The following is a 23,877-nucleotide window of genomic DNA, read 5'->3' as shown; positions in this document are numbered from 1 at the left end:
GGATATGGAAAAGCCACACAGATATCCTGCTCCGACAACAACACTGCAGAAAACACTATCCTGCTGCTATTTACACATTAAAAAAATACAAGAAGTTGGTGTGTATAAAGGAAGAAAGAAACAATTATCACAAATGCCTAAATGTCTAAAACATGAGTCAGCTACATGCATATTTATTGCAAAAATAACTGAATTAAAAAAAAAAACAAAAAAAAAAAAACTATAAAAACCAAAGCAAAAACATTTCATCGTGTTCCCCTATATGTTGATTTCTACATCATGTGTCTTCCATCAACACGGCTCAGAATACATCAGAAAGGTGTCCATGATGGGAACCAGTCCCGGTACACTATTTCTCTATGTGGGAATTATTGGTGCAAATGTATTAAATCAGACTAATGAGTGGGGCGGAGAAGGATTAAAATTGCTGTTGTTTCAATCTCTAACTAAAAACTAAAAGCTTGCATCTAGAATAAACAATAAGTGTTGGTTCAAATCTGATGCAAAGGAATCCTTTAGTTGTCACCAGATTTGGCGGAGAATAGTCCTCGGTGTCAATCAAGGAGAAATACTGAAAACCCAGCTCATGTGGGCCGACTAATTCATAGTTCATAGCAGAAGTGACAACAGAAAGATGGTCTCAAATGGCACTTTTCATCACATAGTGCCCTATGTGGAAAAAAAACAAAACAAATCACACACACCCCCTCAATATATTAAGTACTTTTGTCCTGATTGAAGTACCCATTCTGGTCAGTGCACTTTGCTTCGATTGGCTGATAAATAATGTTTGTCAGAGGACTAAATCATTGGGCAAATAAACAGTGAATGGACCCCCTCATCTTTTGATTTTTCCTTCTCCCTTCAAGCACCAAGACCCTAACAAACAAAAACAGGAGGAGGAGGAGGGGCATTTTCTAAATTATAAACCATCGCACTGTGTAATGTTTCTGCCCACTAGTTAAGAAATGATAGTTTTTCTTCTATCAGTGTAAAAACTTTACGAATTCCTTTCATACTTTGCAACTTAATTCGCTACAACAAGTACAGATACACACTAATGAACAACATGTAAATTAATCCTCTTCCAGCTCAGTCCTCGTGAAAGAGAGATTCTTTTGCATCTTACAGTCTAATCGCTGGCTTTGTTTTGGTAGGTTTAGGGGCTGAAGTACAATTGTAGACATATGAGTAACTGACAGGTTTGGGTTGGGAGATCACAATGTGAAACCACTGTGATGCTATCTACAGCTGACAGTGAGACAGCGAGGGGTAGTGTGTTCCATCAATGGGTCTCACCCATGCCGACCTGGGGTTGTGTGCTCTCAGGCAAAGTACATGGTGCGCAGGGTGTCTTGGTGGATCTGAACAGCCTTGGCCAAGGCCTGCTGGTCGCGCCCGTTGCTTTGACCTGACGTGTGACTGCCCTCGGCACTGGAAAGGAAAAGGAAAAAAAAAAAACAGGTGTAAACACAATCTGACGTCGTCACAAACAATTTTGATATGAATGTGAAGTGTCCTAGTCCTCACCTGTCGTGCTCTTTGTCTACCAAGTGATAACGAGCCCGGAAAGCCACCAAATGGGCATAGTAGGCTGGTGCTGGGATGGAAACTGACCGGGTGCAGCGTACATACGTGTGACAAAGCTGGTAGGTAAGGACTTGCAGTTCATCTGATGAGAAGTGGTTGTCGTCCCAGAGCACGTGGTAGTGAGACGGCCTGCTGGTTCCCTGCAAGGAGTCAGCATTTGTTTTTAAAATACAGGTCCACGGGAACCTTTACTCAGTAGGTCAATCACAACAGGTCAATCCTAACTCAGTCTTTACCTGAATGCCAGCATGACTGCAAAGGTAGAAGTCAAACTCTGATGGGTGGGTAATTTTGGTGTCCACTGTGGTGCCTGCAGGAATGTTGCCACTCTTACCGACCTAAAAAAATTACACACAAAAATTTTTCCGTGAGCTATGACTGCTTAATTTCATGTTCAGGTAACAAATGATTAACACAAGGTTAAAGGTTAAGATAAAATTGCATTATTTTAATTAAAAAGTCTATTTCAAGATATGGTAACTGTCAAGCATAGGTGTAAATAGCTGTAAACTACTTCTCTAACCCCTACAGCTGATTACTTGTCTCCATCTGAACGTGACCACAGCTTACGTGCTAAACATGTTCTTTTTTTTTTTAACAGATGTTTGATTCTCCAGTCAATAAAAAAACGGACTTTAAGATAATTTTGTTCTTAAACACACGCTCTGTCTTGTTAAATTAGCTACAGAATGAAATTCCCCTTACTAACAATAACACTATACTGACCCTCTCGTTTCTGTCCGTGCAGAAGAGTCTGGTGTGGTGTCTCTTCTGTACGACCACAAAGGTGATACCAGGCTGGTAGTCCTTCTCTAGCTTGATGCAAGCCTCACGGATCGCCAGCAGCTCGTGCTGAAGGACCTGCATGTAAAAAGTCAAAAGGGGCCCTAAAGATTATTTGGTGAAACAACATGCAACTAATAAGAAGAATAAACCCAGATTTAATTTTACGTTAACAGTAAGCTCTCCCAAGTCTCCGATATTTTCCGGTTTAATTTGAATCAATTCTGATATACATATCACCTGGTTGAATTGGCCCTCAGAGATTCCATCTCGATAGTAGATGATTCTTGTCGGCTTGAAGCGAGTCGACTTGTAGAACTGGATAAGAAGCTCCCTCACCATGGTGGCCAGGTCCTGGATGATCTCCTGACGGTGTTGCTGCACCCGTACTGTGGCACAGTATCGACTGGGATGGGCATCCATACTACCCACCACCTAAAAGAAACAGCCAATTTCACCAAAGTGGAGGAATTACTCAGTATAACAAATATACAATGTTGAAAATTTAAGGTTTGTAAACTCTTTGATCACTAGGGCTGGGTTTAAAAAAAAATCAATTCTTCATTCAAATCAATCTTCATTCAAAAGATCCGTTATCTACTCATAATATCCTCGGATGTGTTATGCCATTTCCTGCATCTTCTCTAAAGAAATCTCAATGTGGTCTTGCAGGACTGGTTTCATAGGACTAGTCTTGTGCTATAGGTAAAATACTGTGGAAATACCACACTGCAACCAATCACAATGATGACTTTTATAACTGTGCAAAACTGTTTCTAAACAAACCGATACTGAATTAAATCGGGACCTTGTGAATCAAAATCAACTCAATTCAGGAAATCAGTAGTTTAGTAGTAGTAGTAGCCCTATCAGTAACTCTAGTGTCAATGGAATTTTTTTACATGTGCATTAAATCCCTTCAGAGATGTCACTTACAGCAGCGATGGAAGGCTTCTTTCCATCTCCTGCAGGTGGATGAGTCACATCGGCACCAAGGAAGATCACCGGCTGCTGGAACACCAATGGCCTGGAACAAGAATGTGTAGGGCACACGTACACAAAATTCAACACAAAGAAGCCGCCTGGCAGTGTTGCGAAAACATAAATGCATGTTTTTAAAAATGATAAATCCTTAACATGCTTGACCGAAACTGTATAGTTTCATAGTTATGACTGTGGCAGTATTACCTGCCCTGTGGGAGGAGGATGTTGTTGACGCCGCCCAGCTTGACATTAATCTTCAGGCAGAGGTTGGAGAGAGTCTGAGGTGTTGTCTTTTGAACATTCTTCACCTGCACACACTGTGTGGCCATGCCAAGTACCGTGTCCCCAACACGTTTCACCTCAGCTATAAAACACATCAAGACGAGAAAATTTCCATTAAATCAACGGCAGCTTTAATATCTGACGTCTACTGGGTGTTCCTGATGTGGCGCAACCCAGTGTTACAAAGGTACGCTGGCTAATTTCAGTCACTTTGGGAGAATGATTAGGTTCACCCATAGCAACGTGAAAGTGCATTTCTATATAGAAGTAAATCCTTCTATTTGGTTATGTGTGAATTATTTCGGGTTAGTTTGGGTTAAGTTAATGAGACCCAATGAGAACATAGTTTCTTTAGGTCTGCATTTTTCTTAAGATAATTCCTAAAGCAGAAATGGAAGCAGTAAAACTAGTTCAGCGGGCATGTTCAGATACAGCAGAATGTGGCTGTAGAGGTAAGATCAAATTCAGGCATGTTCAAAGGCATAACAATCAAAGAGACAAATATTTTTGTTGGATGTGTTTTGTTTTTTTTCCTCCATTAAATTTACCACCTCACACCTGTGTCAGTCGCCTACTGAATCAGAAACAGTAGCAGCTAAACTGAAAACAGATTCTCAGAGACACCCACCTTGAACCCAGATTTTAGGAAAGCATAGAGAAATTTTCTACTTTAAGAAGAATTTGAAAACCAAAATAAAGTAACATTTTCTTGAACCGACCCATTTGTGTGGATGATAAATTTGAAGTTACGCAACTCTTGAGGAATACCTCACTTAAAAAAAATCCTTGTCCCCTGACGGTGTGAAAACAAGAATACACACTCCCAAACTCTTGACTCTTGGCACCCGAACAACTGCCAGAAGTCTAACTTTTTAATCATACAAACCATCACTGATTTGGAGATGTGTTTGTTGTAAGCTATGCTTTGTCAAAGCACAAATTTGTTTCTGATTTCGCAGAGAGAAAGTCGATGTCATCTCCACCAACAGATGAATGCTGGTGATAAATGTCAATCTCAATCTCTGCCGAAACAAACACTACCACCTCAAAGTGAAAGAAATCTTTTGAATCAGGGTGTTCACAGTTTGAAAGAGATTAGCTGGGAGCTTCTACTTTGTCAGGCTTGAGCTTAAAATATGAATGCCTGTTACTCGTGAAGCAACAAAACAGATCACAACTAAACAACAAAAATAAACAAATGGATCCCTCACCGTACACCGGCGTCTTCCCCGGCAGGATGACCACCACCAGCTGGAGGCCCTGGTAGGTGTACTTGAGGTGCCTGAACATGGGCTCCACACTGTCAGCTCCCTGGGCGTACTTACAGAAGCATGGCTGACCCTGGATGGGCATCCCTGCATCTCGAGAGATCTTCCTCAGCTGATCTGTGAAAGCTCTGAGAGATGAAGATCTTGTTTATTTAAAAGGTCACTGAAGCTGTTTATCCTGAAAAAAATCTGAAGTAATTAAGAGCAGGTCATGGACTCAAACGCTTAAAGCAGATACCTAAAGCGCCTGATATTGTTAATGTACTACAAAGATTTCTATGACCTAAATGCTTCTCTTATTATTTGTTAACTATAAGAAACATTACACTTACTGTTTCTGCCTTTGATAAAGCGGGGGCTGAGAGTCGTACATATACTATACTTGGCATATAACGTGAACATGGTAAGAAACACATGCCACAGCTGCACACAGTCCCAACACAGAGCTTTGTGGAACACCTTCATGATGTTGCTGTACTTTTGACACTCTAGCTAACACATACATTGATTAAGAAATGTACTGGACATACAAAGTCCAACTGTAGATTGTCTTGCCATGAAACCAGATAACGCCACACACACAACGATTTTTAATAAATGTACACAATGCTGTAGCAGATGTATTCGGGGCATGTCACTTACTTGAGCAGGAGTTCAGTGCACTGTCTCTGTGGCGCAAAGCAGGCGATGGCCCACACTTTAATCTCAATACCAGTGTGGAACTGTTTATTCCTCATGTCCCACACCCCCTGGATTGGTGTGGCTATTGCTTTGTTCTGCAAATTGTAATGACAACAACTTTATTTAAGCTATTCATTTTACACACTGTGAAATTATTACAACAGAACTAAATCAAAGATTGGGCTGAAAAATTACATTAATTCCAGGCAACCGTGAACAAACACAAACTAGCCATCAACGTACCCTTCCTCCATACAGTATTGAAGGTGCTTGCAGGACGCGGCCATTCACTTCTGTCATCTCATCCCTTACAATCACTCCGAACTCACGAACGTAAGGGTCGGTGTTGAAGTTGGCACTTCTCATCTGGGACAAAAACAAACACAAACAGATTAAATGTAATTGTGTAACAGTTATATGTATTTTTATGTAGACTTCACCATATTTCCAAAAGTATTCACTCAACTGCCTTTGCACACTTATGAACTTAGGTGACATCCCATTCTTAATCCATAGGGTTTAATATGACGTCGGCCCACCCTTGGCAGCTATAACAGCTTCAACTTTTCTGGGAAGGCTTTCCACAAGGTTTAGGAGAGTGTTTATGCGAATTTTTGACCATTCTTCCAGAAGTGCATTTGTGAGGTCAGACACTGATGTTGGACGAGAAGGCCTGGCTCACAGTCTTTGCTCTAATTCATCCCAAACGTGTCCTATCGGGTTGAGGTCAGGACTCTGTGCAGGCCAGTCAAGTTCTTCCACACCAAACTCACTCATTCCTGTCTTTATGGACCTTGCTTTGTGCATGTTGGAACAGGAAGGGGCCATTCCCAAACTGTTCTCACAAAGTTGGGAGTATGGAGTTGTCCAAAATCTCTTGGTATGCTGAAACATCCAGAGTTCCTTTCACTGGAACTAAGGGGACAAGCCCAGCTCCTGAAAAACAACCCCACACCATAATCCCCCCTCCACCAAACTTCACACTTGGCACAGTACAGACAAGTACTGTTCTCCTGGGAACCAAACCCAGATTGCCAGATGGAGAAGTGTGATTCGTCACTCCAGAGAACGCGTCTCCACTGCTCTAAAGTCTACTGGCGGCGTGCTTTACACCACTGCATCCAACGCTTTGCATTGAACTTGGTGATGTATGGCTTGGATGCAGCTGCTCAGCCATGGAAACCCATTCGATGAATCTTTCTACACACTGTGCTTGAGCTAATCTGAACGCCACATGAAGTTTGGAGGTCAGTAAGGACTGACTCTGCAGAAAGTTGTCGACCTCTGCACTCTATGCACCTCAGCATCCGCTGACCCCGCTCTTTCATTTTACGTGGTCTGCCACTTCGTAGATGAGTTGCTGTTGATCCCAATCGCTACCACTTTGTTATAATGCCACTGACAGCTGACTGTGGAATATTTAGGAAATTTCATGACTGGACTTGTTTCACAGGTGGCATCCTATCACAGTACCACGCTGGAATTCACTGAGCTCCTGAGAGTGACCCATTCTTTCACAAATGTTTGTAGAAGCAGTCTGCATGCCTAGGTGCTTGATTTTTATACATCTGTGGCCATGGAAGTGATTCGAACACCTGAATTCAATTATTTGGATGGGTGAGTGAATACTTTTGGCAATATTGTGTAGTTTCTCATAATGATTCTCTCTCTCTCTCTCTCTATATATATATATATATTTTTTTTTTTATCAATAAATGCAGCGTTTTCTATCATATTGCTGTGGAAGTGTTGGTCTGTATCTACATTGGTGTTACTGCAGGACAAAAGGGTACCAGCCTAAGGCGAACCTCACCATGAAGCAATCAGCAAACACTTTTGGATCAACCCAAAAAAGGGACAGTAAAGTAACGCCTGTTTTTCAGAGATAGCTAAGAAACAGATCACACAGCCGCTGATTCAGAGATTCTTTTGCAATTTATTTATTCTTAAATCTCGAGTACTTGCAAGAACTGGTTGGCAAGAATATGTGTGAGCAGGAGCAGCTGCTGTGCTCTTTAGTTTACCATCTTGAAATTGTTTGCTACTGGCCTCAGACCATCAGGCAAACATTACTGAATGATTCCTGCCCTGTAGCAGCTGGCACTATATAAACACTTTGCGATTTATGTCTCACACTGTTGCAGAAATGGCGCTAAACACAAGGAAGGATTTGAAAACTGGTTTTCAGACATGGGTGCATAAAATAAACATTTTTCTCCCAATAACTTACCAGTTTACTAATTTCATCCTGACGGTCTGGTGCTGATCGGGCTGTGGCACGGATCATGGTGGAGGTCTGATTGTCTGTCAACTTTTTGATGCAGCGCTGTCCAGCCACAATGTTACACACCTAGAGCAGCCAAACATAAAACGATCAATGTCAGCAGGGACTGAGTCTTCTTAAAGTAAACAGTGAAAAGGCGATCAGTTTGTGATTCTCACCTCTAGAGGTAGGTAGGTGTGCTTCTGCTCCTGTCCCACCTGTAAACACGGGAGGTGCGGGTATCGCAGGATGAGCTTGTACTTGTCTTTGAAGTACTGTGCTACTGTGCATTCAATAGTTTGGCCATTCTCCTGCTGCAGGGGGAACCTAAGGGGGAAACGATAATGATTCAGTCTCTTCTTACCCAAGTAAGCAATTCATTTTACGCATTTCTTGCTGCTCTGGGTGAAAACAATCATACTAATAATGTTGTAATGTTGCTGTAGGGATTAGTTTCCATGCAAATTTGAGCAATTACAGACACTGAATAAAACTGCAGATTCTTCTGGGTTTGAAGACTTTAAGAAACATTTGTGATATTCGGCAATTAAAAACTGTCGAATAGAGAAAAAGTATTCTTACGTTTGGTGGCTTGCTGGTCTTCTGGTCACATTACACACTCTGTATTTCCTTTTCATCTGCCCACAATGAGTGATCTCCACCTTCAGGCCTAAGTGAAGAAACAAATACAGGATAACATAATTATCCAAATAATAAAGGACAATTCTTAAAGGCTATGTGGCAAATAGAAACTTATATCAAAATGACACAGACAGACACAAAACGGATTTTACTGAATATAAAAATGAGCCTTTTATATGCAAGTTATTCTGATATAAACCCAGAGAAGTTAAGATTCTTATCTTCTAGGATAAGGAAAGATACACGGCTGCTAAGCTTTACTTGCCTTTGATTTCTTTTGTAAATTTCACTCGTTGAGAGTCAGTTAAAGGCTTCTGTTGTTCTTCAATGCTTTTGAAATCCAAGACCTCACACATGAACTCGATCACAGGCTGGGCTTTGTAGAACGCAGTGGCCGAAACTGCAAAGCAAAAGACAGATTAGATTAACCGAAACAACTTTATTTTATACGACTTTTACCAAAGCAACATGAAGCCCACCATCTATGTTGAGCATCATTTTCCAGAGGGAAGGCCTGACAGACTGGTGGAAACCAAACCACACCTCCCTGCCACCACCAAGGGGGTTTGAGCATCCCTCTGAAGGAGTGAAGAAAGAGCGTCCCACTGGAGTATACCTGTAATGAGAAACAGTCCGTGGAGAAACTTGATTAACATTAAACAGAAAGCATTCAGAAAACAGATCAAAACAACGACAAATAATAGAGAACCAGAGGGATATGTGATGTGATTTAAATGTGATAATAACACGTCCATTTTAACTGCTATCAAAAGTTCCTGCTAATGAGCGCGTAACTTAGCTATATCAATATTATCTTGGGAAAAGGGAAATTTTTTCCCCAAGTTAAAAGCATCTACAAGTTTACTGTAACACAATGCTGACCCAAATAGCACCAAGTGAAAAGGTCATTCAACTCTCTCCTACACTGTTCATTCCTTCTCATTGGGTGATAAAGACCGTCTCTGTGTATCTAAAAAAAAAAAAAAAAAGGTTAACCACTTGTACAGTGTGACCAGATTAGACTTGTATTACTTTTCACTTTGCAGATCTGCACCTTGCAGTATTTTGAAGCAACAACAAAAAAAAAAACATAACTGAAAAAAGCAAACTTCTCCTCTGGTCATCTGACAACATGAGCAGAAAGCTGGCTGTGACTTATAAAAGGATTATTGTCCTACATCATTTTAAGACAAGAAAGATAACAATCAAAGGCGTACCTCATAGAAGGCAAATGTCGCATGACCACATCCAAGGCTTGAATAGTCTCAAAGGGGACGCTGGGTAGCCGTCCTGATAGTGCCTCATGCAGAGCTTGCAGGCTAACGCAGGACACCCACTTGATGGATACTTTGAAGCTGCGGTCTTTGCCTTCACCAGGAATTGTCACCTCGAGCTCAACCTGTGTAGTACATAGGCAAAAAAAAATTAATGTTGAGATATTTAAAAAGTGTTAATGTTATTGTAGTAGTACTGGTTGTCCTTTAAAAAAAACATACTTTGTCTCTGCCTATGGGCAAGGGCATGGCAGTGTAGAGGTTCTTCCTTCCGTCATACACCGGTTTCCGATCACCGAAGATCTGTGTTTTAAAGTGCTGGACCATGTGCTCCACAATTTCACTGAGAACAAAACGAAATGAATAAATTACAACATTGCTTATAAGATTTTGCACACTGATCTGATGGTGAAATACCCAACATACCGATTGACCCTCCTGGGGCATTTCTCAGGCTTGATATCAATGTCATAATGGTAGACCTCCAATTTGGGGATTTCCATTTCAAAGAAGTTGGCCTGGAGCTTGATTGTCCTGCCCATTGTGCCAAAGTCAGGCCGTGATGGTGGCTTGAACACATATTCTGGCACCGGGGAAGATGGGGGATCTAAACCAAGAAGGTCGAAAGAAGGAGGCAACAAAATGTACAGTAAGCATCACATTATAAAGACATTAGGATGATCTTTAAAGCAACATTCAAAAAAATAGAAAACACATCTGTTGTTGACTGATATCACTCTACTCGTCATCGTGTGTGGTAGCAGGTTTCAATCATGTGTTGAGAGCTATGAGGAAGTTTCTGTTTTATATTTTAAGACCAAATTACAGAAAGAATGGCAACATGAAGCAACTATTATATCCTCTAACAAAACCTGTCAGAGTTAATGCACTATAGTGTGTTCAAATATGCCAGATACTAAGTTATTACATTTGGGTCAGAGTAATAACAATATGAGTTTTTTTCTGTCAAGTGATGATGATCACAAATCAGTAACACGATATGCAACGAAGCTAAATAATGACTTGCTGACCAGACTAGCAGCCCTAACTAGCATAAATGTGGGGCAGCCGTATGTTTTTTTCCTCTTCCTGTGACATGCTGATAAGATGTCCCTTCACCTGGTAAACAAGTTTCTGGAATACTAAGGAGTGAGTCATCACTCCAACCATGCTGCATGGTTTTGATTGATTGCCGTTCCAATTGTTTCACTCACTCGAGGATTTGATCATACTCAGCTGCCAGTTCATTAGGCGCAGCTCTGATGCAGTTTAATACAACAGTGCTGTAACAATCCTTCGTTATGATTTTTATAATATCCATGTTATGCTGAAAGAACTTAAGAGAAATTATGGTGCTGTCTGAATTACACAGAAATGTGTCTCTGTTATGTAACATGGCCTTACTGACTTAAACTGGGTGGTCAAAATAATAGAAACACCTATCAGTACAACACAAGGCAACATTACACCACGAGCAGCAGCCTGAAAACACAATCAAATCAACACCTTTCTGAATTGGCCATCATGAAGCTAAGATTTATAGCAGGACTGTTACATTAGATTAGTCTTAGAGCAGTGATCCAAGGAAACTGGGAACTGACAATATAAAAAAATTGCTACTTTACATGTTGACTGACTCGCATCAACAATGCTAACCGTCTGATGCTGTCAAGAGTATTCTCGCTTTCCAAGCTTCAAATCAGAACCAGGTCAGTCTTCTCATATCCCAATAAGCAGTTTGACGAGTCTGTGATCCTTGTGTTGTTGTGGGGAAATACTTTCAACAAGCTCCATATCCGCAACTTCAGATATATCTGTCAGACTATCAGGGCACACAGTGCCTTATCTCTGTGCTCCAGTTCTGCTCATACAAACAGAAGAACACCCTTAAACACTAATAATATACAATGGCTTTTAATAGTTGCTCTTTAGTGTGTAAACGTAAGCAGCAATCCAGAGCTTGAAAACTACTTAGAGTGATATTGTCTACTTTATAATTTAACTTTTACCACCACATTAACTGTGCCCAGTTTTCCAGCAATTGTATTATTGAGACAGAAGATTAACTTGTGCGTCAGATGAGAACATAATGTGGTCTGTGTGATGTGCTAGAAAGGATATAGAAAGCATAAAGTTGCCATATACACTGGCACACCGCTGGAATGAGTTTAAGGCTTTAAAGGCCAAATATGGGAAAAGCTTACCAGAGCTTACAGACCCAGAGGAGCGAGGTCCCTCAGGCATCTCGGTAGCTACAGAGGACAAAAAAAGACAAGTTATGAATGCTAAATAATCCATTTTGATGAATGGTGTAAATGTACATGGGACAGAAGTATAAAAACAACTTATTTATGTAGTAAATGGCAGGATGAGGGGAAGTACAGAGCTACTAGTTTTTAATTGTGTATTTAAATTGCAAAAACATAGTGCATTTCTTTGGGTCTTTCCCTCTTATCTCTTCCACAACGAAGGGACCTTTATCAATATGCACACAGAATGTATCAAGCAAGGTGGCAATCTGTCTGCAGAAGCCACCCATTCTCCTGGAAGTAGCACACTACACACCATAGACATATTTAAAGTTCTACAAAGAGCATCCGTCCGTAAGAGAAACACAACACTGATGTAGTTTAATGACAAAAGGGTAGCCCTCATATGAACACCTAACAAGACGAACAACTTAACCAAGCTACTGTTACTGTACCCAGCCTCAACCAAGCTCTATGGGCACAGTTATCCTTTATTCTTCAATGTAATAAACCCGGTGTTACATCGATACTCAATTTGATTGCGTCAGGAAATGTTTATTTAAACATAGAAAGGGAGAAGAGCGACATACGTGAAATATCTCTTGAATACTGTTAAGCTAATCATAGCTAACGCTGGTGATAAAATTAGGTTGCATGGTCGGCCGCTAAATATGTTCTAGTGTTTAAACTACAAAGCACTAGAAACAAGCTGTGTGTTCATATTAACGTGATGTGTTAAAATATATGCCAGTCGAGTCTACTTTGTAAGATAACACTGGGGAGTTAACAAAAACTAGTTCGGAAAACGAGGTGCCGCTGAAGCTAACTTGGCTAACAGCAGCTTGTTGTTGTTGCACGCTAGCTAAGCTTGCCTGTTACTAATGCCTCCACTTAAGACTGGGACGACATGTTGTTGGTCAAAGGATTTGTTGAGTTTTATCATAACTAGCTAAAGGAAACGGACACAATGTACGTGTTTCAGTGGCAGCTCGATTGAATGTAGCAGGGAATACAACAACTAAGTTAGCGTGTTCATTTTAGCTAGCCGCATCACCTAGCCGATGCTAACGTTAGCTGCACCACTTACCTCCAGCAGAGGAATACATTTTGTCGACTTTTTAAGCGTGTGTCGTGGACGTACAGATACTCCACTTTATTTTTGCAAAATTCCACCTAAACTCATGCGTGATCGAAAAGTATGTCTATGTCCAAGAGCAAAGTGAAGAAAACCAGTTCCGAAATAAAGATATTTAGTTAGCCGAGTGGTAAATATTTGGAGTCTCTCATCCTCGGCACGGCCCCATCCCCCCAACACACAAAACGGGAGACTAGAGAAAAGATAGCACCGAAAAGACGCATGCGCCAAGATGTTTCCCTCCCATTCACTTCCGCCTTTGGTCACGTTCCTTCAGGCAGCTCAAACTTTTATATTAACTCACTTGTATTCACGTTTTTCCTCTTCTCAAATGGTGAATTTGTCTCACTAAAGCAATGGTGTGAGCTGTTAAACAACTGAGATTCGTGACAATGACAATATACCTTGAAATTTTTGTAAAAGGAAAAAATACAACACGTATGCTAGTGTACACAGTTTACTTTGCTATTTATTTACTATTTAGATCAACTGAATTTCATGACACGTTCTCAAGCCTGAGTTTCGAATTAGTCCTCTGATTTAAAACTTTTGCAGCCGCCTGTAAAACTATTATTTCGCATTAAGGGACAACGTTTGTGTTTAAATGGACGTGAATTGGAGGGAACTATCTAATTCTCAGGTGACGTCAGACGCACGCTGCGCGCTCTCAGATTCTCTCCCCAAATTCAAATCGAATAACCCCAACAAAGGTAATTTTCTTGAATGAAAATACACACTGGCGATATACTAAGTGTCTGGTGATACTGGACGGCGTTAAGAAAGGTGGACTACAGGCGGAACAAGTAAAAACGAGTCAACAGGCGAGAAGGAAGGAAGACGTTCATGAGGGGAAGTACTTCCGGGATACGAAATCAGGTAAGCTAAGTGGCTAGTTAGTAGATCACACGGTTCAGCTCCTAACGTCAGGAAGACATAGGAGCATTTAAGGAAGGCTGACAATTTACGCCTGATATATCTTTATCCACTTCCACAAATACAAGAATTAATACATTTACATTATAAAGATGAAAAAAAAGTTAAAATTACATTTTCCATGTCACATTTTGTTGAACCTTAATTTTTTTTAAATAGTTTGCTCGTCTAGAGTTTTGTCCACAAATAAACTTTCTATATTATTCTGTATTTAATAGCGCTTTATATTTAATATTATCTATCTCTTACCTAATATCTGCCAGCAGTAGAAGACTAGTTGTAGATGTATATTAGACAGTGAAAGTCAGACTTGTTGCAAGTGCACTGTGGTTATGATAATGTATCAAGTGTTGATACTGGCAATATGGGCTATATATACAGTATATGACACAACATAATGATACACACAGTTTATCCAGTAGTGGTAGTTCCCCTAGTACCCTCACATCTGTTGCTCTAAACTCATTTTAGAGCATTTCTATTTTTTTTGTTTAGCATGTTTTTTTTTGTTGTTGTTGTTTTGTTGTGTTGGCATTTTTCAGCCGATATAAAATTAACCAGCTGTTTATTATTCTTAAAAATAAAAAAAATAGTGTGTATGTGAAGTTATGCCTGCAGTACCTCACTTTGCACACTGGTCGGCGCTGCTCACCACTGAATGTATTTAGCGAGCGTTGATTTTTTTGTATGCTCAGCAGCAGGCTTTAAGAGGGGACAACACAAGGTTAATACTAAATAGCACAAATATGTTGGATATTCTTTTAATATATCGGGTGTAATGAATCATTTATTAATCTTTCGGATGTGCTCAATCGAACTTTGCCTGTTTAAATGGAAAATGGTAACCAACGAGTCAATCGAAGTTGTTTTGTTTAATGTCATATTTATTTTAAATGTGAGATAATTGAAACATTTCACTTCACGCTCTCATTTGCGCCGTAATAAATTAATAGTAAGGTATAACCTTGAGCCTGTTTTAATAAAATGCATAAATAAAGCGTAATAATCGGTCCTGCAGTAGGGGCCTTTTTGGTAATGAGGTTTTGTTTCTCTAATCTTTCCTTTTGATGAATTGGCGACACCGTAATAGCTCCCATTGATTGATAGTATAAAAACACAACAATGCAGCCCCATAGCCCGGGTGGTTTCCCCCCTTATAAGAAAGCTGGCGGAGTGAATTGGGTGTAGCTGTGTCTGTGTGCGCCTTGGCCAATGGAACCAGATCCTCCCTGCAGTGCGTAAGAGCGCGATTTAGGATTTAACCAAGTCTTTGCTGCGGGGCTGGCTGCAGTCTTCACCAGAGCCCGACGGCCTGAGAGCCTTTCAACAATGCCAGTGTAGTTGTCGCACCACTTTGGAATCAGACTGCCTCGATTTTATTTTTTATTATTCGCTAATTAAACAAAACACAACCCACGCGTTGACTCCCGAAGTATGACTGGAGTTTTCGACCGGAGGATCCCGAGTGTGAAACCTGCAGACTTCCAGAGCTCATTTCAACTCTCCACCATGCACCATCCGTCTCAGGAATCACCTACTTTACCCGAGTCCTCCGCCACGGATTCTGGCTACTACAGTCCCGCCGCCGGAGTCACTCACGGCTACTGCTCGCCCAGCTCCACTTCATACGGGAAGCCTCTCAATGCCTATCAGTACCAGTACCCTGGCGTAAATGGATCCGCTGGAAATTACTCGACAAAATCCTACACTGATTACAGCTCGTACACGACCCCCGCCTACCACCAGTACGCAGGGACTTACAGCAGAGTGCAAGCCCAGCAGAGTCCACAAGGTATGGGCCTTAACGTTTTTCACTGGAAAATCATAGCTTGTTGTTTGGGAATCAAAGTGCCAATAGATTTGCAACCAAATATCGCGACTTTTCTTAATTTCTCTGACATGTCTTATATTAAAAGTCTAGAATTGTGCAAGATGAAACTAAGAAGTACATTCAAATGTTTTTTATATTATTTAAAATCACATAATTCGGTGTAATTTTAAAATATTTGAATGCACCTACTTTGCTGCCATGACACAAGTTTAATTCATGAACAGGATTATTTTAGATATTATGGACTGTAGGGTATGTCATGAAGGGAAAAATATTTCAAACCATACAGTTTGACTAAAATAGTGCACATGTTTATTGTTGTTGTGATTTTTTATTTTTTTTTTTAACAGAAAAAGAGATACCCGAGCCTGAGGTGAGAATGGTTAATGGCAAGCCGAAGAAAGTGAGAAAACCCCGGACTATCTACTCCAGTTTCCAGCTGGCCGCCCTGCAGAGGAGGTTTCAGAACACACAGTACCTGGCGCTCCCGGAGAGAGCCGAGCTTGCTGCCTCGCTGGGACTCACGCAAACACAGGTGGGTTTCTTAATTTAAAAAATACCACTATACCATTATATAAACCATTCAAATCCAAATTCTCTTCAAGGTGCGAAAAATGTATTGTAATTTTAATTGTCTTCTTAATAAAATACTGACTGCTTTGGGGTTGCTTTGTGCGTATTTACGCACGTTTTTGAGCGTTTTTAAGTCTATTGTTTGTTAGATTAAATATGAAATATTAACAGCGGTGATTTTCATTTTTTTATTTTTATTTTTTCAGGTCAAAATTTGGTTCCAGAACAGAAGATCAAAAATGAAGAAGATCATGAAAAACGGCGAGCTTCCACCGGAGCACAGCCCCAGCTCCAGCGACCCCATGGCCTGCAACTCTCCACAGTCTCCGGCCGTCTGGGACACACAGGGTCCTTCCAGGCCGCACAGCCTACAGCCACAAAGCATCAACACGACGGCTTCTAACTTTTTGGAAAACGCGGGGTCGTGGTACACCTCAGCCGGCAGCAACATGACTTCCCACCTTCAGACCCCTAACTCGATACAGCACTCGTTGGCTCTTGGAGCGGGGACGTTATATTGAAAAGCCCTGTTGTTCATTTCATTTTTTTTTTTCTCCTTCTATGGGACTCGTGTTCAAATTTCAGCGGAATATGCAATGTATTTGACAGTCATAGAAGATGTAAACCGTGTAAATGTGTGCATGTAATTTATTGCATTTTGAAAGACTATTAAACGTTTAAATGGACAATGGAACTTTGAAACCTCCTGCCTCACTGCAGTTTTATTTGAACCCTCTCTGAAAACAACGACACCGACATAAATGATGTTTGTGAGCCTCAGGTGACATTTCACTCACGGTTGTAAATCACAGCTTGGAGATAATGGTTTTCATTTGCCGTTGCAGCCACCATATAAGGTTGTTCTCTTATTTATATTTTTTATTAAAATGTGTTCACATCTGCAGTATTTTCCCATAGTCAACCACTGTCCTGGAAATATCTTTTTATTTATTTATTTATTATTATTATTTTAATAAGTTTCCTATTAGATTAAGCCAATGTATCCTACATTCGCCTTGAACAGAAAAGATTAGAAATTACAGGACAATTTCCAGACTGACGAAACATTTGAAACCAAATCATTTTTAGAGAAAATATGGATTTCACAGTGAGCCAACCAGAATAATTACAGTTACTTTAATTGAATGCTGCTGTTTCTTGAACTGGATTAAATTGCGCTGCAACCGCTGGTTGATTTTTTGCAGCAGATAATAACAATAGTCCAATAATATTTTGCAGAGGCTAATCTTTTGTTTGCAAAAGTCAGCTGAGACTCATCTCATCTTCATCTAGCATTTATTAAACAATCAAAATGACGGTGATATTATAGTGTTGATTCATTCAATTCTTCCTGATTGGTTGAATAATTTTTTTATTATTATTATCATTATTGTTGTGTCTCTGATCAAAGCTAGGCTGATCACCTTTTATATTTTTATTTAGTGATGAGAGAACCTGATTGAGGCTCTCAGGTGGTTCCAGCTCGGCTGTAAAGAAAATGCCTGCTCCGAGCAGCAGACAGTCTGCAGTCGCTCTCGCTTTGTGTCCCCTACAATTAGCCGCTTTGAATGGCAGAGAGGAGGCGAGGGGGGCGGCACGGAGATCTGAGACAATCCGCATTCCTGTGGGGGTAGACCGGCTCCAGAGCTCTGCCACTCCCGGCCGCAGCCCACCTTCCGGGTAAAATTAAAAAAAAAAAAAAAGGGACAGGAAGAGAAAAAGAATGATCCTACACAATTTCACCGTGTTATTAGCAGGCAGTAATACCACCACTGCCGCTGCGGGAAAAAAACACTAAACAAACCATGCCAATGATGGGCATTTGAAAATTGATCTGATTGAATTTGCGCGTAAAGAATCTGTTCTTTTTTTCTTTTTTTTAACAAATTGAAACATGTTGCACAAAACCCAACCTCTCCATGCCTCTGTCCAACACACACACACACACACTAAACAATGCTGCATCTGACCCACACACTGACCCGTGCATGTCACCATCTCCACCTGACACGGAACCCTCTTCCTGATTGCAGCCTGCTGAATGCACTTTACGCACGCACACACACTGGCGCGCGCAAACACGCACACAACTGGAGCAAACGCTATATAGAAAAAGTGCGCTCCTTTATCCAAATCCAAAGCGCCGCAGTGATTTCTGTTGTTTTTCAGCCTGATTTGTGTTGTGGGCTAAACACGAGCAGGTCGCACCAGAAATTGAGATGTTCACTTTGCACGTGCACGCGATCAAAAACACAGGCGCGCGCACACGACCTCGTGCACAGAAGTTTGTGTGTTTCCGTCATGCACACACCACTAGTATATGTCTGCCACCATCCATCTCTCTCTCTCTCTCCTTCTATCTCTCTCTTTCTCTTCACATACACACACACACACACACACACACACACACACACACACACACACACACACATACACACACTAGTGGTGCCATTATATCGAGAGCCCCCGTTTATTTCCAACCGAACATTTTCCACTCAGCTAGTTTCCCCCCGTTTTGCAAATCGAGTCTAAATAATGACAGTTAGCTTTACTGGACAGCTTCAACTGTAACACTCCACAATAATTATTCTCCAGGATTAGGGCCCCCATTATCATAATCTGGACATTGACAATTACCTATAATTTGCAAAGATGCGCTTGGTTCTTGATTGCAGAGGGCTTTTTTTTTTCAAGCTCGCCATCACTAAACAGTGACAGTAATAACAGCTAATTTTGCAGGCAATATATAAGAGCTTACCGGGGTGTGCAAACACTTTCCCACCTGGATTTGCTTATTCAACCACCAGCAGTAAAAGCGTGCAGCGCTTCTTTTTGGGTTAGTCTATGTTAGAGAAGCGGAGGAAGGTAAGGAGATCTTTTCTGTTACCAGTTCGATTCTTAGAGGAGGAGGAGGAGGAGGAGAGAGACGGTCTCTTCGCCAAGATGGAATCAGGACAGGGGAATTGGGGATAGTGTTGTTTTCGTCAAATCTGTTTTGTTTTTCATGTGCTGGACAGTGTTTGGATTGCGGCTGTCTTTACGAGGCTTGTCGAGGCGCGGATTTAATGTGGTGAAGTTGTGTGAAACCTTGTAGGGCTGGTAGCTTTTTATACCTGGGAAGTGTGCTGTGGTGCATCAGCTGCACAGAGCAAGGAGTGACACAACCCTCTCTCTGCATCCCCACCCCCATCTTCTGCACTCTATCTATCTATCTATCTATCTATCTATCTATCTATCTATCTATCTATCTATCTATCTATCTCGTTTTCTTCATCAAAGCCTTCATCCATTTGCAAAACACGATGAAACGCGTCAGTCTGGAATCTGAATGCGCACAGCAGTGTATTTGTGAGCTCTGTTGATGTTTACTCGACTGCAGCTTCGGGCTCCCTGCAGCCCGAACGCGGCCCCGGGAGCAGATAGGCCCCAGCCTGGGGGCCCAGGTACATAGGCTGAATGCGCGCCAGTGGGACATCCGCGACTTGACAGCTGCACGAAGCTTTTCAGCGTTGTAATTTCAGATAATATCCCGAGCGCTCACTCTTCTCGGCAATTTGTATATGAATAACCGAATAATTTTCCCCTTTGTTCCATCTGTGCTACCTCAAATCCAAATAAAGATGCCTTTTAGTATTAAAAGTGGTAGAAAATTACAGGTAATTATCTTTGACGGTAAAAACGCTGTAATCAGCGGGCTACATCAAAAATTACCCTAATTATGCCTGCATTTATGAGAATGGGAAAAAAAAAAGCCTCACTTGGATAAAAACCCACAAATTGTCCCAAATATCTCCTTCATATTGAACGCCACTGCAGCTGGCTGCTTTGTTCAACATCGATCCCGTGGAGCTTGGCATTTAACGGCCTGCATTAGGACGGAGAGAAGGGAGAAAACATTTTGTCAATACTTCTAATAATTGAGGGTGAAAATGACAAGATAAGCTGGACCTGGAGCAAATGTCTTTCGAGGTGAATGTAGGCAGCGGCGGAGGAGGGTAAGTTAATTTCCTCTGGTGTTGAGTGCGTTTGATAAATCTATATACTTCTTCATCATCCACTGAGAGCTTGGATTTCTTTAAAATGTTTACTCTGGTGAAATGGGCTTTTCAGCGCGCACTGTGTCATTAACTTATGCTCATATTGTCTCTTCTAAGCTTGCATGCACCATGGTGACGGGAAATAGGCCTTTTATAATGTGATGTTGGCCCAATATGAAGCATAAAAAAAGGCCTAGTTTAAAAGGAATATCTCTTTTCTTTTTTCTTTTTTTTTTTTTTTGTTGGAAATCATGCAACAGCAGGCATCTGTTTTGAGTCACGGTTTACTCAATCTGACAAAACATAAAAAGTGTATGTACAACTAAAGTCGCAGATTATATTTACAGACAGACAATTTGCTTGATTTTGCATGTTGAAGAAACAACCAAAAAAAAAAAAAAAGAAAAAAAAAAAGAAAAAAGCAGTCAGGAGTCCACCATGGGGCAAAAAGGGTTCAGGGCGCCACAGCGCACGGAGAATGTAAGTAAGCAGTCTTTGCCCAAAGTGGCCAAAATGTCACTGATAGTATTTGGTATATTGACGTTCAGGTGTTGACATGAATGAAAGCATAACAGATGCGAGCCCACTGGACAGCCATGTACGCTATTAAAAAAATCGGTTAGTTCCCTTGTTTGTGTCACCACACCGAGCCATGGCGGTGTTTTATCCTTCAGCAGAGGAGCAGCAGAGGGGCTATTTTTCCTCCTCCTCTTCCTCCAGCATCCAGTCTCTGCGCTGACACAAATTGTAGGCTACGTTTGGAAACTGCATGGCGGAGACCCCGGAGGCCTTCCAGACAGCTCGCTGACCCCCCTCCTCTCGTCAGGTCTATCTCTGCATTGAGTCTTGATGCGGGGAGGAATACCAGTGAGAGTAGCCGGGCATGTAGCTGTTGGCCGGCATGTTTACTCCTTTGGAAGACGCCGAGACGTCCCATATTGGAGGGATGGTCGGAGAGCGCGGGGATAGGGACATGGAGCCCGGCATGGGGTCGCTCTCGTGCGGGTTGCCGCCTTGCTTCAGCAGCTTCTTGAACTTTGACCTTTTATTCTGGAACCAGATCTTTACCTGCGTGAGAGGAAGATAAGGACGCATGCAATTAGGAAATGAGAACCTGCGAAGTTCGTTTTATTCATGCACAATTGCAAAAAAAAGAATAAATAAAAGAAATGCCACGAAAACAAAATGAAAATAATTATCAAATGTTTAATATAGGGGAATTAACATGAATGCTGATATAATAATTTGTTGGAGGTGGTGTAAAAAATGTAGAGCAGTGGATATTTTGCCCTCGTACCTGTGTTTGTGTCAGTCCTAGAGAGGCAGCCAGCTCGGCGCGCTCCGGTAAAGCGAGGTACTGTGTCTGCTGGAAACGGTGATTCAGCGCTTGAAGCTGCAAACTGGAATAAATTGTCCGAGGCTTGCGGATCTTCTTCCCCTTCCCGTTAAAACGAATCTCCCCGTTTTCGATAACTGTCGTTTTCTGCTGCTCTGCAACAAAAACAAGCAATGTTATTATTCGAAACCACGGCCAGGCTGCGCCCATTAATTGTGCAGGGAACAGAGCAACGTGTCGAGCGCGTGAAAATATCTGAGGATAAATTCGGAAGCGCAAAAACGAGAAGAAGGGGGGAAAAAACAAATGAGTGAAAATTTCAGGCTGATACACGCAGGCATCTCTCATCGGCTTTACGCGCCGTGGCAGCCACAATCCTCATACGCTGTCATATTTAGGATATTGCTGGTAATGACATGTCAATTAAATGCTAATTACAACATTCAAGGCGTGCGGGCTGCCTAATTTCCACGAGTAGTTGGTGAGGATTGCACGGTCGAGATGATCCCACCCCGGGCATTAAAACAGGTTTTGTGGGAACTGAGGGGAGTGCTAAACGGGACGGCAAAAAAAGGCACAGGAGGCAATAGGCTGGATCAGGAATTAGCCGGTGCCGTTTACGCACGACTTTCTTCGATGTAATCGCCCACCTACGCGTGGCAGATCGTCCCCGAGTTTGGAGAGGCCGACTTGGGCACGACACCGACATTGGCATGGAGAAAGGTTTGATCTCCGCTGTGGGCCAGCCGCGCTAACACGAGGTATGCGCTAATAATGCTGTCAGGAGGCGTCGGGGATGGACGGGAAGCGGCGCATTTTTCCACTTGGCCGGCGAAAATGGGGTCTCTTACCTGTGCCGTCTAACCTTGTCTGTCCTCCCGTGTTGTTGTGATAGGATGGCAGGTACGGGCTGTGGTGCGGATGGCTCACGTAGGGGTAGGGTAACGACCTGTTGTAGGTGTTGGTCCCGGGGTACGGGGTGTTGTCGTGCTGGTGGTGAGCGTGTGAGCCGGAGTGGAGACAGTGCAGCGGGTAGTGGCCGCTGGCCATCGACGGGGAGCTCTGCTGTGAGTGCGACTGCTGTCCAAACTCCATGAAAGCAGACTTGGACGAGTCCTGAGCCTCCAGACCGTCAGCCATCGTAGTCATGGTCATCATCGAATTTTCTGCCTTGAGAGCACTCACCCCCCTCTCTCTCAAGACCAAATCGGTTTTCTCTCTCTCGCTGTGCTGTTGTCTCTCTCCCCTCTCCACCGCGAGCAGATATTGTCCTATTAACACCCGAATTTCCCGGAGGCGTCTTTATTTCCCCCCTTGTCCTGTGATATTCTCACTCAACGTGGCGGAAGGTAGGCATAAGTTAAGGGAGAGATTTTAAGGTGGATTCTGTTAAAATTGAGCCCTTGCTTCCAGACTTGATGCAGACACTACAAGTAAAATGGTTTGTCTCCAAAGGGCAGCGCCTCCCGATTGGTCATCCAACCCAACGTCATCAGTGCTCTGCGCTTCACGGAGACTTGAGCTGGAGTTAACCCACCTTACCAGCTCCCACCACAACTATGGGGGAAATAATATGTGGTGGGAAAGACGCCTAATTCCTACAGACAAGCTTCACACGTAAAACCAGTTCTTTCGGAGTTGCCGAGTCGATTTTGTTTTTTACTCAGACCTCCAAATTACGCACGACGCGCAGCATAATGTGCACTTTGATTTAGGCTGATGAGCAAGCAGTCTGTGTGCCTCTCTGGCTTTAAGTCCTCATTTCCTAAAGTAACTACTTAACAATGGGGCAGCGTCACATAAACACCACATTTAGGTATATTTAACTCGAAATAGGTTTTAAATTGAAATGAACACTAAATCATTTACAAGTTGGAAAAAAATATTAATCAAATGTTATTGTTTAGAAGGAATAAATGTTTATTAATCAAACCTATACCGACTTGTATGTGAGTAGGTTTTTAAATAATACGAATGAAGGAATTTTCTACATTTAGACAAGGTTTTTGTATATTT

The 23,877-nt window shown here is 41.8% G+C and overlaps 3 protein-coding genes across 5 annotated transcripts; 1 reads left to right on the top strand and 2 right to left on the bottom strand.

Moving 5' to 3' along the window:
• Positions 1-206: 206 nt before the first annotated feature.
• On the bottom strand, positions 207-13,635 carry ago2 (argonaute RISC catalytic component 2). Of its 3 annotated transcripts, XM_084563184.1 has the most exons (20): positions 13,104-13,635; positions 11,972-12,019; positions 10,194-10,374; positions 9,990-10,110; positions 9,711-9,892; positions 8,973-9,109; positions 8,759-8,893; positions 8,434-8,521; positions 8,031-8,178; positions 7,819-7,938; positions 5,832-5,954; positions 5,550-5,683; positions 4,851-5,035; positions 3,562-3,721; positions 3,310-3,400; positions 2,614-2,808; positions 2,317-2,451; positions 1,827-1,928; positions 1,531-1,730; positions 207-1,434 (listed from the first exon to the last, which is right to left on the bottom strand). In XM_084563184.1, the coding sequence occupies exons 1-20, from the start codon at positions 13,120-13,122 to the stop codon at positions 1,326-1,328; spliced, it is 2,613 nt and encodes an 870-aa protein (XP_084419310.1). In that variant the 5' UTR covers positions 13,123-13,635; the 3' UTR covers positions 207-1,325. The 3 variants fall into 3 exon arrangements, with proteins under 3 accessions (XP_084419310.1, XP_084419309.1, XP_084419311.1); XM_084563183.1 differs by lacking the exon at positions 13,104-13,635 and having other exon boundaries at positions 11,972-12,103; XM_084563185.1 differs by lacking the exons at positions 9,711-9,892; positions 9,990-10,110; positions 10,194-10,374; positions 11,972-12,019; positions 13,104-13,635 and adding an exon at positions 9,376-9,412.
• A 1,642-nt stretch (positions 13,636-15,277) lies between these two features.
• dlx5a (distal-less homeobox 5a) lies at positions 15,278-17,329 on the top strand. Its single transcript, XM_084563644.1, has 3 exons — positions 15,278-15,876; positions 16,266-16,450; positions 16,695-17,329. The coding sequence occupies exons 1-3, from the start codon at positions 15,519-15,521 to the stop codon at positions 17,007-17,009; spliced, it is 858 nt and encodes a 285-aa protein (XP_084419770.1). The 5' UTR covers positions 15,278-15,518; the 3' UTR covers positions 17,010-17,329.
• Positions 17,330-20,808: 3,479 nt separating this feature from the next.
• dlx6a (distal-less homeobox 6a) lies at positions 20,809-23,427 on the bottom strand. The gene is made up of 3 exons (XM_084562875.1): positions 22,713-23,427; positions 21,823-22,016; positions 20,809-21,593 (listed from the first exon to the last, which is right to left on the bottom strand). The coding sequence occupies exons 1-3, from the start codon at positions 23,017-23,019 to the stop codon at positions 21,354-21,356; spliced, it is 741 nt and encodes a 246-aa protein (XP_084419001.1). The 5' UTR covers positions 23,020-23,427; the 3' UTR covers positions 20,809-21,353.
• Positions 23,428-23,877: the final 450 nt, after the last annotated feature.

This window comes from Chelon labrosus (assembly GCF_963514085.1).
Source record: "Chelon labrosus genome assembly, chromosome: 16".
NCBI classification, from domain to species: domain Eukaryota; kingdom Metazoa; phylum Chordata; class Actinopteri; order Mugiliformes; family Mugilidae; genus Chelon; species Chelon labrosus.
This window is presented reverse-complemented; position numbering and strand designations above follow the sequence as displayed.

What these genes read in the sequence shown, in the direction of transcription:
- ago2 (XM_084563183.1), bottom strand. Translation starts at nt 12,065, where the DNA reads ATGGATTATTTAGCATTCATAACTTGTCTTTTTTTGTCCTCTGTAGCT. An exon ending in CGACATTTGCCTTCTATGAG is followed by an intron (nt 9,110 to 9,710) that starts GTACGCCTTTGA and finishes TTCTCATTACAG; the next exon opens with GTATACTCCAGTGGGACGCT. An exon ending in GCAGTCATGCTGGCATTCAG is followed by an intron (nt 1,731 to 1,826) that starts GTAAAGACTGAG and finishes GACTCCTTGCAG; the next exon opens with GGAACCAGCAGGCCGTCTCA.
- dlx5a (XM_084563644.1), top strand. Translation starts at nt 15,519, where the DNA reads ATGACTGGAGTTTTCGACCGGAGGATCCCGAGTGTGAAACCTGCAGAC. An exon ending in AGCCCAGCAGAGTCCACAAG is followed by an intron (nt 15,877 to 16,265) that starts GTATGGGCCTTA and finishes TTTTTTTAACAG; the next exon opens with AAAAAGAGATACCCGAGCCT. An exon ending in TGGGACTCACGCAAACACAG is followed by an intron (nt 16,451 to 16,694) that starts GTGGGTTTCTTA and finishes TTATTTTTTCAG; the next exon opens with GTCAAAATTTGGTTCCAGAA.
- dlx6a (XM_084562875.1), bottom strand. Translation starts at nt 23,019, where the DNA reads ATGATGACCATGACTACGATGGCTGACGGTCTGGAGGCTCAGGACTCG. An exon ending in GACAAGGTTAGACGGCACAG is followed by an intron (nt 22,017 to 22,712) that starts GTAAGAGACCCC and finishes TTTTTGTTGCAG; the next exon opens with AGCAGCAGAAAACGACAGTT. An exon ending in TAGGACTGACACAAACACAG is followed by an intron (nt 21,594 to 21,822) that starts GTACGAGGGCAA and finishes CCTCTCACGCAG; the next exon opens with GTAAAGATCTGGTTCCAGAA.